This window comes from Helobdella robusta, assembly GCF_000326865.2.
Source record: "Helobdella robusta unplaced genomic scaffold HELROscaffold_12, whole genome shotgun sequence".
Taxonomy (NCBI): Eukaryota; Metazoa; Annelida; class Clitellata; order Rhynchobdellida; family Glossiphoniidae; genus Helobdella; species Helobdella robusta.
This window is the reverse complement of record NW_008703664.1, coordinates 354558-371295: the sequence shown is the minus strand read 5'-3', so window position 1 is coordinate 371295 and position 16738 is coordinate 354558. Positions and strand designations below refer to the sequence as shown.

The following is a 16738-nucleotide window of genomic DNA, read 5'->3' as shown; positions in this document are numbered from 1 at the left end:
TCTGCACTTCATTGTCGAGATTAGTTCCCTTTGGTTCACTGTTTACAAATTTTGAGAAACTTGTAATTGCTAAAAAATTGAATTAAATATAGTTAGATTTCTTATGTAATGATTTTGCTGTTTCAGCTCGGTTATATTCAATGCAAATTATTATTTGAATGTATTACATAATAAAAATAATTTCGGTTAAAACTAAAAATGTAATAACTTTCTTTTGGCAGTTGGCAGCCGTGGCCAACCGGGAATTTCTCGCTGTCCCGGTGGCCCAGTCCAAGCCCGCTTCCTTACTTCCTATGTGCATGTGCGTGTGTGTGTGTATGTGTGTGTGTGTGGGTCGTTGGATGTGCAAATTTTATTGTTTATTTGTTTATTTCTCCACTCCAGTTTATGTGCTTATTTTTATGTTTATCAATAAATTGCAAACAATCATCAACCAGCGTCATATGTAAGTATATTTTTGCTTATCTATCTATCTTTATCTTTCTCTCTCTTTCTCGTTTTTTTAAATGTGTGTGTTTGTGTGTGTGTGTGTTTGTGTGTGCGTAAACGTTTGAATGTGTTCATGTATGTCCAGTATGTTTGCATATTTTTATATTTATGTATAAAGTGCACTGAAGTGACCAATCATGATTATGCAAATAAACTCAAATGCACATGTATACATGTATACTTATACGTGTACGTGCATATATTCATTATCATATATTGATGCATGAATATAAATTAGCGGTAAACCGACCAATCATCGTTGAGCAAGAATTGACACATTAACTATATAAGTGGCTTGTGATCAACATTTAGGAACAATACCTCAAGAAAACAGAAAATATATTTTTTACTTTTTGTCTAAAACATCTGATGCATTTATTTTAATAATTTCAATTCTAAATTAAGAAAGATTGTATTCGTCATTCGGACCAACTTGGTCGAAAAAACATGGAAAAGATGGCAATGTTCTTCTTGATGGCAACCCGTTAGTTTAATTTCAATTCATTGTTCAAAATATTTTATTGACATTTTCAGATACTGAATAAATTAAATAGTATTAAAAACAGTTTGTTAAAAAAGTTTCAAAATTCAGTGTACCGTATTTTGTAACCATAAATAATTCTTTAGTCATTTTGTGATTTAATTTTATTACACGCATGTTTCGACTATTAGTATTTATTTAAATGATATAAATTTGAAGCAAAGTTGTTTTGTTTAATTCGAAAGTGCATGTGCAACCTTAAAACAACTTCCAATTTAAAAACAATTGCAACACTCTAAACTTTAACTACTTTTCCTATTATATCAAAAAAGAGTATATCAACCGGCTAGATGTTTCAATTTTGTGGAGACAATGAAGAAATGAATGCAAAATACTCACAAGATATTATGATATTATTATTATATAATATTTTTCAAGAGTATATTATTGTAATTAGTTACAATTGTAATTGTAATTTTATTGTAATTTTGTTTGACGCATAAAGTTTATTATGTCATGAAAATTCATCTCATTAAAATTTTCATTGAAAGTGTGATGTTGTACGTTTTTATAACTTGGCGTTAAAATGACGCACAAACGACCCTGCAGTTTCAGTGATGTCTGGCATAGTCCACTGCAGCGACCACTCCAAATCAGTCAGTCCAGAATTAGGCGAGCAAGGCCACGATGCCAATCTTCTGAGGATCCTTGAAGAGCCCCAACAAGAAGATTCGAACAAGAGAGCCATCGGAATGTTGAGGATGGGCAGGTCACTTCCTTATTACACGGATGACGATGCCGGCATGAAGAGGGCAGTGAGCTACTTGAGGATGGGTCGTAGCGGTCTGAACGACAAGAAGGCCGTCAATATGCTGAGAATGGGCAAACGGGTGGTCTCCTTGCTGCGCATGGGCAGATCTTCAAGCGCCAACAACAACCAACTTGATGAGCAATACGACGAAGAAGCCAACAGTCCTTCAAGAAAATTTTTCTACGATAGTCCAAACTATTTCGTCGACGACGCCGAGAAAGAAAATTATAAATTAGCCCACGACAACAAGAGAGCTGTTAGTATGCTGAGAATGGGCTGAAAAATTGTTTAATTTTTTCCATATAAACAACTCTACGCCATTTTGAAATGTAAAAACGCCAATAGTAATTTTTTAATGTTGATTTTGAATGTTTTTTAATAAGTAATTTTTAAAATGGTTTTGATGAAAAGAACTATAAAAACTAGTTTTTTTTAAATGCATTCAAACGTTGATAATAAAAGTTAAATAATAGTGAATGAGCAGAAGGAAAGCATACCTGAACGAGACCGTTGTTAATGATTTGTTCTATTTAAAATCCAGAAAAAAATTAAAAAGTTTAAAGTTAAAAATGTAGAAAGTTCAATTTGCTAGAATCTCTAACTTCGATGTTAAGTCAATTTCAATTTCATTAATTCTGACTGGCGCTCCATTTATTTTTTATCAAATGAAGCAACATTCACATGAAAAGTGATTGCAAGTAACATTATTTATTCATTTGTTTTTTCATTTCTGAAAACATTTGAACATTTAACTACACTTAAGGGAGTGTACAATATCTGTCTGCAACACTTTAAACAAAAATGTAATAAAAACATTTTAAAAACATTTTAGTAATAATGAGTGGCTGACTAATCTAACTGAAAATGTTGAAATTGATGATAGGATGAAATGTCTAACGAATCTCATACAAAATTTTTACAGCCGATACTAAGCCGATATCCATTTGAGCACCATGCTTATCTCTGTATCTTATCAATTCAGCCACATAAATTCAATCAAATAAATACGCGTTAGAGAAGAGTGTGTCCGTTCATGTCCAGACCAAAAACACTCTCTATCTCTTTCAAATCGAAACAAAGCAGTCGGTTAATGTTTACATGCACTGGTCGATCCCAGCGGGGAGGGGGGTAAGAGGGTACCAACATGTTTGATGGGGTGGCCAAATGATCATTCAATACCTATACAAAATAAAAATCTTAAATATACAATACTCCTTACAAAATCGCATTCAAATAAAAAAAAATATTTTGATAGGCAAACTTCCATTCTGCGTTTACGATAACTCGTTTTCAACAGAATGAAATTAAAATGAATGATTTTCTACAAAATAAGTTAAACGAGGTTCAAGATGATAGAATTTAATTAAAATGAGACCATCTCGAGTAGCAGGCATCGGTTGAGGTTTAATTCAATTGAGCCTTTCAATTAGATCAAATGAAATTTAATCATTGCGAATATGAACTGCACAACAGTTTTAGAATGTATGGATGTATTAAAATAAAATTACTGTAAATATTGTGAAATATTTACAGTAGGAGCAAAATTGTAAAATTATCAAATAAATTTTTAAAAATCGTGTCAATATTTCGCATTTTTAAGAAGTGGATTGTTGATTCTTTTAACTGGTTTAATGAAAATTTGTTTTTTTTAAATTTGTTTTTTCAAAATTAACTGAACATTTAGAAAGCACAAATTTGTTATTATCTGCCATGAACATAATTCGTTGGAATTGTGATGCGTATCGTTCTTATGATCTTCATTTAGAAAATTTAACTTTCTCTACGTACCGATCGATGTAAAATTCAAAATTTAATCAAGTATTCGCCAGAGGAAGCATCCAGTTTTTAACTTTTGTCTAGTCTGTGTTCAATTATTTTTCATAAATATTTCCAAGTTGATGAAGAAATAGCTTAAATATGTTTTATTTTCATAATTTGATATGATAACTTTATTTATCAGCAGCTAAAATACAGAAGCAAAACTTTTATTATCTCAACATGTTGCCATTTCGATTTACGCACATAAATGTATGGTACAAATCAGAATAATAATTCATGTTCGTCCATGTTCATGTTTACGTTCGCGTTTATTTATGTTTCCGTTCACGTTTATGCTCTCGTTCATACAAATGTTCAGGCACACGTCCAGAGGATATTACACTTCCTGCTGACATTGAGAGGAGGTCCAATTAGTTCAATTGCCTGTGAGCTCGTGCCGTCAATTAAAACAATCATAATTTTTATAGAATATTATTTACAAAGAAATGTTATTTAAATCGATAAACGATAATATTGTTTATTGTACATAATTTTTATAAAGTCATTCATTTGAATTTCACGCATAAATTGTAACTGTTCTTCAGATCGCTGAGTATGTTGGATTGGATGATGTAGGAGGGTACTTGTCGGTCGTTTATGCAAACTAGTGGAGGCGATGAGAGACTGGATGACGACGACGACGACGATGATAGTGATGTTAATGATGATGCCGAGGAGGAAAAAAATGATGCAGAATAAGATGGTGACGTCAACAATATTGGTGGTGATTGTTGAAATGATGGATAAAAAAAAGTTGAGAAAGAAGAATGGGACATTGACTGAGATGATGTTGATGACGACACTAACAATGGTGATGAGCACGATGATGATGTTGGTGATGTACGCAATAATGGCGATGGTGACGAAAATGAAGATGAATCTGAAAGCGCTGGATTGTCATTGTTATGTAAACAGAGAGGAAGTGACGTCAGAGATGACGTCGATGATGGCAAAGGTAGCAATAACGACGTTGGTGATGAATGTAATAACGATGGTGCTGGGAACGATGAAAGAGACAAGGACAATGAATATTTTTCTTTCAACGTCTCATCTAATTCTGGAAAGTGGACGAGAGTGGATGTTTGGTTTTGTTGTGTGGAGCATTTAATGGTGTCACCTGTCGAATTTTCTGCGAGATGGTTGTGTCTTTGCGTCGTTAGGAATAGCATTTTTGCCAGTTCACCAGCTTCGTTTCTACTTATTTGTATTTTAAGATCTGTAATATTTAAAAAATACATTTTCGTTATTAAACTCATCAAAAAATGTCTTGCCACTATATTAACAACAACATATCTGTCACTAAATTAAATTGCAAATTTTATAAAAAGTTGAATCATTAACGGGTAAAAATTCAATAAAGTAAGCCAAAAGATAATGAGCATCATCTATAGAGAAAAGAGCGTTGAACACGCGCGAGCCGACTGGAGAGGCTCATTAAGATCTACCTTGCTACATTCAACAAGAACATGTCAACTGATTTAAAAACTGCAAAGAAAAATCAATATTCAGCTTCGTTAATGTTTTATGCAATTACATGCCGCTCCATTCCTTCTTTCGTCTATATGTTTTGTATTATGTTTTGAATTAGCATTCATGCTAGTTAAAAATAATTTTTCATCTTTAAATTTACAAATTATTTTTTAAAATGGTTACAAACACCACAACTTTCTAAATTTTTTTAATATTTGCGCGTGTTTCTGGCCAAACAGTAGCTTAATTTATATAAATAATTGAATATTTCTTGCTCTGTTAATTAAAATGTCTATGAATTTATGTTGTAAACTTCTAAACACGTAGCAACAACACAAAATAGATGAAAATGCAGGAGCCAACTTGTTTGTGGAGAGGAAGTTGCAAATGTTTGCTGAACATTCTCGTCAGGATGTGCCCCGTGATGGCAAGCATTTGCAAGTTGTGCTCCTTCAAACTCATGTTGATGCTCTTGAGTACTTTGTTGTTGTTTCTGTTGATGGTGTTGTTGTTGATAATGTTTTTGTTGTTGTTGCTGTTGTTGTTGTTGCTGTTGTTGTTGTTGATGGAACATGATGTTTTGAGCGAGAGCCTCATGCAACTGATCAATGTATCGAATCGTGCCTTCAATCACATCCACCTTCAGCAATTTGCAACATTTATTTCTTTTAAATTATTCTTCAAATACATTTTTGTGGGAGTGAGAAAATAAAATTTGTATTAATCATTTAAATTGTCAATCGACGAATTAAAAAATTAAACAAACTGAAATGTGAACTAACGCCAACCAACCCTTGTAATTTTTTTCTGCGTTTTTCCAAATTCATAATTTTTTTTATAACAACTACATTCAGAACTGTCGTTATTGTTGTCCTTGTCGTTAATTTCGTTGTTGTTAATGTTGTTGTTGTTATGTCTAGTGTTTGTCTGGAAGTTGAGGCATCTGCACTCTTCACAAGGATTATTTTTCTTCAGCCAGGGAACTAAATTGCGTAATTTATCAAATTCTCTTTTTTGGAGTGCTTTGATGTGAGACTTTCTGTACTTGATGGCAATCCTTCTACCGGCCAGCAGCCTGGCTTTGATGATGGGAGAGCTGATGTTCGAGAAGATCTCGCGACTGTTCATCCCCCTTGTTCTCCTACGTTGAAATGTTCCGCTTCCGTTCATGCCTCTTTGAGGTGCTGGCTCCATTCTCAACTGTTAACGAACGTTATTTGAAAGTATAAAATATTCATATATGCTTGCCAATAAAACATGCTTTAATATTTTATCTTTCCGCAAAAATTACAGTTAAAAGACAACTAGCATAATTTTTGCAGTAAACTTTACGAAACAATCACAATTTTTTAATTTTTACGAGATGGAATCATTAAAACAGTGAATCATAAATAATTGAAATAAATATAAACAACCACCAAGTTGTGCTTGCATAAGTATTTTTTGCATTTTTGATTACATTTATGTGATAGAATAAGAAAACCACCCTACATATTGCAAATACGTTCACAGTTGAGGGTGTATTTTATAAAAGACACATATACTCTGAGTGCTTTCTAATGCTAAAATATTTTAAATGCGTTTAAAATACCTGTGAACATTCAAATAATTTGTCTCAAAAATTTGAAGATAAAATACTGAATTAAGCGTTTATAACTTTTGAATGTGCTAACTTGTCTTAATTTTATAGCAATAACATTTAAACGGTTGAATAAAAGTACAAACAAATTACAAACCTAATTTTTGATTGTACGGATAGTTATTCCAAAAATGGATGAAAATAAAAATTTTTTGAAAATGTGGATGAAAGTAAGTAAATTAAATGAAACAAATTTTGTATTGTATTGTATTGTTTTGGAATTTAGCTGAAAAACGAAAATAAACACAGAAGTCAGTTGGATGGATGGCGCGGAATCCGATGAACGTTTTATAGATCGGTTAAGTCGTATCTTCCATACATAACTGATAACAAGATGTCTCTTCTATATGTACGTTGTGCATACAATAGGTAATGTACACTATGCTAGTATGCTTATACAATCTATACAATATATATATATATAATATTGTATATATATATATATAATGTATATATATAAATTATATATATATATATTACATACATATATATATATATATATATTACATATATATATATAATATTACATATATATATATATATATATTACATATATATATAATATTACACACACACATATATATATATATATATATATATATGTAATATTTTTTATATGTATAAATATCATATATATGTATTTACATATTTATAGATTGATGCATGTTAAAAAGTTATCTTATCAATTTTTATCAAAAAATGTAACATAAGATTTGCCAAAAAAATATTTGAATAAATTTATTAAATATTTATATGAAATATTTAGATATTTATATATGAAAGGGCAGGTTGGCAAAGAGGAGATTCCATCTAAGCCAGGGGTGGGCAAACTACGGCCCGCGGGCCACATGCGGCCCGCAAAGCTATTTTATGTGGCCCGCCCGCGTGACCTTGCTCGCTTAATAAAAGGTCGTCAACCAGACATTATGACCAAAAAAAGGAGCCACAAATCTTAAAAAATTCTCCCCTTCAAAAATAAAATTGTTCTCAATGCGGCCCTCACAGCAAAAAGTTTGCCCACTCCTGATCTAAGCATCTAAGCCAGCCTCGGATTTGCAAATATTTTGACGAACCAATGAGAACTAAACCTCTTTATGAACAATTTTTCTAAATGAGCGTGTAACTGCTTTCATTGAAAAAACAGAAAATTACTCACAATTATCAAAATGTTGAACTATTGTAAAATTCAATGAGATTATCACTTTTGTGTGAAGTTATTTGTATTCATATTGAACATGTTTATAAAATTATATTACCCAAGGATGAAAGTTACCCTTTGCAAATACTAAACATTTTTTTACAATAAAACTCTTATGAAAAGTTTCAATAATAAATAAGTTTGATTTACAGATCTTTTTAAAAGATGCAATGTTCATTTTTTATTTAGAATTCATAAACGAAATTTTAATTTAATTTTACATTAACGAATAAACTCTTTCGCAATATTTTCTCTTTTCAAGTCAATCAAATACTCTTATTGCCTTTGCAATTTTCATATAACACGCACATGACCGTTACATTGATGAGTTCATGACCAAGTATTTCCATGCATAGCTCCTCTTCCAAACGTTTAGGAATGAAATAGCATTAGCACATAGACACACAAACACGTGCAACAGCATTAAATATAATAACTTAATAAAGTGTAAATGTGCCTGAATGAGTGTCTTTTTCAACTTTGCTCACGCACAAATGAACACGTACGTGCGGGCAGATAGTCACATGCACACGCACACACAGGCAGATATTCACATGCACACGCACACACAGGCAGATATTCACATGCACACGCACACACAGGCAGATATTCACATGCCTCGATGCCAGCACTCCATTCATGTTTTATGGGGAAGCCTTCCATGATGGATCAATAAGTGAATACAATAACAATTCCCGGCCGAACATGCTTCTCCTCCTCCATTGTTTTTCCAACAACAAACAATAGTGCACAAAATATACAACATACAACTACCTACAACATGCAACGATATACAACGACACACAAAATTTTTTGCAGCGTTAAAATATTAGTAAGTGGTTAATTGAAATTTATCTTGTTCAGTATATTCCATATTACATAGAACAAAATTTTTATTAGTCGTGTTTTTTCGTATTTAAAAAACATTTTACTGTGATCCCAACGTAACAACATAGCACAACAAACCAACAATAACACAGTACAACAACACAAAATAACAGCATAAAATTCGCCAGAATACTCCGTGTAATGAGAAATTTTCTACGTTAAGCTTATGTTGAAGATTAGCAAGATAAAAGATGTTTCGTTGTTGATGTTGTTGTTGTTGTTGGTGGTGTTGTCGTTAATTTAGTGGTGCCGTTATTGTTGTATTAATGTTGTTGGCTGTGTTGATAATGTGTTATTAATGATGACGACATCATCATTCATCACACGAGCCATGCAAGTTATTTAACTTAAGCACAAATTTTTACTTCACCAAAAAGTAGTTGACAACGTTTTATATTAATCATTTTTATAAAATTTCTTTTTTAATTAAATGAATTAATTTATGATTGTTAAAGTATTATAGTTTGAACATCCAAAGTCATCGTCATCAACAACACTATCATCATCATCATCATCATCATCATCATCATCAACAAAATCATCGTTATCATCATCAACAACAACATCGTCGTCGTAGTCATCATCCAAGCAACCATCGTGCGATACATACCTCAGCTTTAAAGACCAACCAATGCAATGCAATGAATAGCCTGAGTCACGTTTCATTGCTGCAGCATCCGCTCAACGATGTACACACACATCTCGTTGTACAGTCTCGTTGTATACATCTGCGTGCACAAATGCGTCGTACACATTTCAATGCATGCTGTACGCTCATGTACATCTGTGTTGGACATGAACATATGGTGACTTGCATATCATGGCTATCATTCACAAGAAAGTTCAAGATGATGACGGTTGATTTATTGACGTACATCGTGATGCCAAGTAAACAAGCTTCTTTGCTCTCTTTTAACAGTTTCATTTTAAATCTTTTGTCATATTTTTAACAAAATAAACCAAAGTTAATATTCATCTGCAGAAGTAATAATTATTTCATCAAAAATCTTAAAAACCCAAGATTAAATTATCATTATTTATCGAATCTTCTGTGCTTATCAAAACTGTATAATCAAAGAATAAATTCTCATCATCATCATCAGCTATCAATTTTAAACGCATCTTCATCTTTATCTTCTTCATCACCATCAAACGTCATCATCATCATCATCATTACCACACATCGTTATAATCACTACACAGAATCTTATCGTCATCATCGTCATCATCATCATCATCGTCCTCGTCATCGTCATCATCATCATCATCATCATATGCAGACCACCCTTTCTATGTACGTACATTATTATTTTAACGAATGCAATTCTGTCTGACCACTTAAGCATGAATATTGATGAGGCCAGTATGATCGGCCAGTTGCGGTAGGTTGGCTGGCTAGTTGGATGGTTGGTAGGTTAGTTGACCAGTTGGTAAGTTGGTTGGTAGGTTGGATGATTGGTTGGTTAGTTTGTAAGTTGGTTGACTGGTTTGTTAGTTTGTTAGTTGTTTGGTTGGTCAGTTGATAGATTTGTTGACCAATTAATAAGTTGGCTGGTTGATTGGTTGGTCGATAAGTTGGTTGGTTGATTGGTTGGTTAATAGGTTGCTTGATTGATTGGTTCGTTGATTGGTATATTAGTTGGCATGCTGGTTGGCATGTTGGTTGGTTGATTGGTTCGTTGATTGATAGGTTGCTAGGTTGATTTGTGGGTTGGTTGTTAAGCTGGTAAGTTATTAGGTTGGTTGGTTTGTTAGTTGGTTGATTGGTCATTTGGTTGGTCAGTTGGTTGGTCAGTGCATCTTATTAATTTTGCTCTCTGTCCATTCTCTGCGTATGTTGTGTAAACATTTGTTGAGAGCTCTGTCATTTGTTCAAACAAAATAATATTTGCTCATACATTTACATATATACATACATACACATATACAATAATACATGAATAAATAGAGGTATATATAAATAAATATACACACACATATATATATATATATATAATGACATCAATCTATGTATATATATATATATATATATATATATATATACCACTTGTGTACATGCACTGTATACACGTTCGTACGTTCAGACCGACTGACAAGAATCCAATTTTGAAAATGGATTCTGCATTGATTTTCATTACGCCTAATTAGTGATTATACCACATATACACGCACACACACACACTCACACGCACACACCACACACACGAAAATACAGACCCAAAGATTGTTTATAATGATGTGGTATGTGGTGATGCTGTCATGAGTGAGGTGATGATGTTGTGATGTGTGGAACGATGATTTTTTGATGTGAAAATGTGATAATGCATGTGTGCATAGTAGACCATATATGTATGTATGAAAGAACATGTATGTACGTATGAAAGAACATGTATGTACGTATGGAAGACCATGTATGTATGTATTAGGACCATGTACGTATGTATAGAAAATCATGTAATGCCTGTATGGAAGACCACTCCAAAGTACAAGTTCGCCACAGAGCAATGTGTATAATCAAATAATTTCAACTCTTCTATGCAGTACGTGCTCCAGGTCTAAATGTTAAAAATGATAATTATAACAACACTTACTATGATCGTAATAATGACGAAGATGATAACGGCGCTGTGACAGTGTAAATTACTTGCGTCGTGAGAGCTTGTTTAAAATGATGGTGGTCATTATCTTGCATGCAACCAGCAATCTCTGTTGTGGAAGATGGTGGTAATGTTTTTAGCAATCGTGTGACAGCTATAAAATTAAACCTAATCGCAATTTGTATTTTATAAAAGAATTATTCAATCAGTAAAACGCTATATGTTTTTTCAACAGGAAACTAAATAAAACTAAAAGAATTGCATTGGAGTGAGTGATGGTGAAGTTAGTTGTAGTAACTGAATCATTTTGGCTTTCTTTCAAGTTATCTCCAGCTGTCGTGTGATGTGTTCCATGTTTAATGATGGAAATGTGCGTCAGTGTGATTGCATTATTTATTCATGGACAGACGAATAATTCTATTAAATAAGCAAACACGCTCGCAGTTGTATTAATTGTACACGGTCGTGCGTGTATTGTTTGTTTGCGTGCGTGTGTATGCGTGTGTGTGCGTGTGTGTGTGTGTGTATGTGTGTGTGTCGACTCCGTGCTGTACCGTCGTCACAACACGTACGTGTGCATTGTGTGTGTTTGCATAAGTGTGAGTGTTGTGTGTGTGTGCACGTGTTGTTTATGTGTGTCTGTTCAAACTTCGAACTTTTCAGCAAATTTTGAAAAGTATAGAAAAAACTAATAACTACCATACCATAATGATGTTAATAAAATCTTATTTCATTGGTGTTACATAACCAAATTACAATACCATTCAAATTCATTCCGATAAGTAACGATACGATACCAGCACCATTGCGGAAGGATTTTGACACGTTTCGAACACCTCGAATGTTATTCATTTATTTATCATCGTAGGCAGTTATAATTTTGTACACTTTCTTGTACAAATAAATACTTTTAATATTTATTACGGTATTACGGTAAAGTGATTTTTTTAAAGTTTAACTGTCAACATTTTACTATTAATAAAATTAATCATGTTAATACTAAATATCATATAGTAATAATAATAATAATAAGAGTAATAATAATAATAATAGTAATAATAATAATCATCATCATCGTGGGCAGCATCGTCGTCATCATCATCAGCGTCTTCGCAATCATCATCGTCGTCGTCATCGTCATCATCTTTGTCATCACTATAAAATTTCTCTTGGGAGTCGTGTTACTCTCCCAATTAAATCTTTCATCCTTCCACTTCCAACCAATAATGCACATAGCATCACATCACATCATATCACATCCCGTCATTGGGCTTATCTCCATTTTTGTATGTACTGTTCACATGTTTGTGTTTCGCTCAGTTCCTTGTAACAAATAATATTTTGAATGAGTCTTTTAATATACTGCATGCGTCATTGTTGTTTGCGTCAAGCTGTTTAATCTTAAACGTTGCCTTTTAGTTTTAAGCTTTTACGTTTCAATCTATTTATTATACGCATCAGTTGAACAAAATGATTTTAAAATGATTGAAGATGGAAAAAAGTTCTTTGGTTTTCAATTAGTAAATATAACTAATCTAGTTAATAATAAAATGAAACACGTTGAAACATAAATCGTCCCCTATAGACAATACGAACAGGAACAACATCATACATCACAACACCACATTATAACATCTTCACAACTCCACACATTTCCAGGACCAGCCTCTCCAAGTCGCGACTTCATCATTTTCTTCCTGTCAGACTGCTTCATCTACTTAGTGCGTTTTCATGACGTTTAAAAAAAACTCTTTGCTGTTTCATTTCTACACTTATTTGAGTCTCTGTCTAAAAACTTCAATTTAGAACAGTGGCGGATCCAGAACTTCGCGATGGCTTTCAAAATTCTAAAGTTGATAACTTTTTCTTTGTTAATTTCTGTACATATTTCACCCAAAATATTGAACATTTTCTACCCTGGTTTAAAGTCATGTCAATTATGTCGACAATACGATGACAACAACTAACTTCAGTCACCCACTGAAATCGACCCAATGAATATAGTTTGAATGGTTCAGCGTTGCATTATTTGACGATGCGACAACGCTGGAGTTGCCGGAGCATTCTTTAGGTTCACTTGGTAATTTGATGCATACAGACAAATGAAGTTTGTCTGTGTCCATATTTGTCAAATCATGAAAACAGTTTTATCATTCAATTCACGAATTCTCAGATTATAACGAGTTTCATTTTTTGACTACAATCATTTGGCGAAACGTGTACATAACTTGTTGAAGATAAGTTTGGAAATCTGTTTTCATGCTCATTTCATCATATTTAACAACTAGCAAGATTAGAATCCACTGTTACTGTTGTAGAAGTAGTATTAACAGATATAAATAACAAAATTAGGAAAAGCCCGATATGAAGCAGTCCCACCTAATCCCACACCACACCCACTACACCACATCATACCACACCACCCTCCCCACACCACCCTCCCCACACCACCCTCCCCACACCACACCACACGCATGCATGCAAGTATAACAGAAACAGACATCCGAGAACACGGACTCGGTTAACCTAACGATACTATTATTATTGCAATAAAATAACAAATAAACATTTGAGTGATTGTATGTATGCGAAAACATCATCAAATGGAAGGTATGCTCTCATATGAATTGTTACATATTTAATGTGAGTTGCGTGTGTTTATGTGCATATGAGTGTATTGTATGTAGAGCGAGTAAAGTAGGTATGCAAAAATGTTGCGTGATTTATGATTGGATTCCTCAGTTCACATTATTTTATTTGCAGGTACCTACTATTGGTAGATTGAGTTTGCATTTCTATGTCATTCCTATTATTTTTTTCACTTTTGTTAAAACTCCAAATAAAAATAAAAAATAATTTATTTTATATATTATTCATTTAATATTTCAATTATCTTCTTCTATCATATATGTTTAACCGGGTTTATTACTGAGTATAAAATATACTCATTTTCAAGAAGAAATAATTTTGCTACTTGCTGTAGTCAAACACTTTAACAAATTCAGGTCATTGTATAATTTTCAACCATGAATAATCTACACAAATGATGCAAATTATCTCCAATTACAGTCACTCTAATTTAAAACCAATTTAATTTTTCAATAACTTCTTTTTGACTTCTTTTTTACGACTCACATCAAAAATTGTTTAAAGAATTTTGTATCGCTCAACGACATGGAGAGATTGATGAACTTATAATTTAGTGGCATGGATGGAATGTATGTATTTCTATTTAACACACACGTAACAGACTGGAGTTTTTTTTCTATAGAGGCAGTGTAGATGATGATGAAAATGATGATTGATACATGTTAAGTTGTTTATTCCCCTACTGACTGGATAATAATAGGCGGAATGATGCATGGCTTGTTATTAACTTAATTGGATGTTGATGGATGACACCATTCTTTTCTAGCGGCTTATTGCCTTGGCTTATTCAACATACCTCACGTGTGCAATGGAATGCATCTCTACATACATTAAATTATTTTAATTATTCTTATCAATCCATTGTTTGCTGTGTGTTGCGAAACATTCCTTATATGTAAATCTTACATAGTGGGAAAATTATAAAAAAAAATTAGACATGCTAAGCGTTAACAACGGTACATACTCAAGCAAAGAGAAAATTACATCTGTACAATCGATAAGTTTGTACTTACATTTTAAAAACTATGAACGTTGTTTAATTAATCTTGTTTAAATAGCAATAAAGTTAAATCTTCTATTAATGACCAGCTAAGACTTAAAATGAATCGAATTGCAGTTCATTATTAATTTGATTCATAAATTTAAAACACGTTACGAAATTATTTTAATGACTTTGTTGCGCCATACACCCTCATATGGAGCAGATATTGCTCTTGGGATGGAATACTTTTTTGAGTGGAAATTACGGGACAACAGCAATCAATGTGTATCGCATAAACGTGATACTTCAAAAGTCATCCAAACTTCCACAAATAATGATATTTCACAAGGCATAATATTCCATAATCCCAAAACGAACTATCTGAAACTTTAATTTATTTTCATAAAGATCTTATCTTCTCACATCATTTCACAAATCTTTATTTTCATATTCGAAGTGATGCATGTACGCAGGAACTTATGAACACACACGCACCTCCTGCAATTCTGACGAATAATAAACACACACGCACACACACACACAAGCACAATTTTAGCACATAAATATACTCACATAAGTAAACAGACTGGCGCATCTCCTAAACAATTACGTCGACAATTTGACATAATTATACTGTTGTGTGCCAATTTGCTTAATGGTCTGCCAGATGTAATAATCATAGCCGTTATATCAACGGAGCACATTATTTCGTGTTATTAACAAAAGCCTTGGAAACAATTGAAATACACGTATCGTAAAAATGTTTGACGATACAATCATAATTTTGGCAAAGTTTTACTTTAGAGTATTTAATCACAAATTTTAAAATAATTTTTATAACTATTGTTATTTAACATACTTAGGTAAATGTTGTTCAAATGTTAGTTAACAGCACTTTCATACGAGTAGTAACAACTAACATAACTCCAATTAGTGAAATAAAATTCTTGAAAATATCTATTTCACATATCTCTGAATCTGAACTAATCAAATGTATGGCACGCACAGACACCCACCCTCCATTGCATCGAGACACAGCGGGCAGTTTTTGTATGAAAGTCTTCGGCTCGTTAGCTATGGTGCCATGGTGCCACGAACATGCACTAACGTAATTACTGACATTTATAACGTGTGGGTGACTTTTATAACATTTATTCGAATGCTCATTAAGACAAAAAAATTTATTGTTGAATAAATTACATACACTAAGGTACATAGCTACGCCTTTAACCTGAACTTTTGCGTCATTAATTTTTTATCTTGGCTGTTGTGGATACAATTATCTTGAGGTTCCCTCTAAGTAATAAGTATATGCTCAGCAAGGATCAATGGATGCGCGCTTAAGTGGAGTTTACAATCAGAAGAATACACTATCACAAATTTTTTAAATCAGTTAACTAACCGATTTCAAATTTATATAAATCATTTTGAGTTAAGCGCTAAAGACGATTTTAAAGCAGTAAACCAGACTAAGGCTACTTCGAAACTGGTGGGTAATCGAATTTAGTAAATTACGTGAAGAAATAAATTGATATTCGCTACAAATTTTTTGAACTAAAATTATGCACGAACTTAGTTATATGGCTTAGTCTTCGGTAGGATGTCGAACGCACATCGGCGCATTCCCAATAGGTTCGCTAGGAGCTGTTGGCAGCCGATTTATGAGCTGCCAGCGTTGCCATAAAACTCGCACTGCCACTGCCTACTTGTCGCACT

The 16738-nt window shown here is 32.9% G+C and overlaps 2 protein-coding genes across 2 annotated transcripts; one reads left to right on the top strand and one right to left on the bottom strand.

The window, feature by feature from the left end:
* Positions 1-936: 936 nt before the first annotated feature.
* On the top strand, positions 937-2061 carry HELRODRAFT_167674 (hypothetical protein; the record flags this gene model as incomplete). Its single annotated transcript, XM_009013421.1, has 2 exons — positions 937-973; positions 1580-2061. The coding sequence occupies 2 exons, from the start codon at positions 937-939 to the stop codon at positions 2059-2061; spliced, it is 519 nt and encodes a 172-aa protein (XP_009011669.1).
* A 2044-nt stretch (positions 2062-4105) lies between these two features.
* Positions 4106-6263, bottom strand: HELRODRAFT_167673 (hypothetical protein; the record flags this gene model as incomplete). The annotated part of the gene is made up of 5 exons (XM_009013420.1): positions 4106-4223; positions 4407-4656; positions 4717-4815; positions 5433-5562; positions 5862-6263. 5 exons carry the CDS (start codon positions 6261-6263, stop codon positions 4106-4108), a joined length of 999 nt encoding a protein of 332 aa, XP_009011668.1.
* Positions 6264-16738: the final 10475 nt, after the last annotated feature.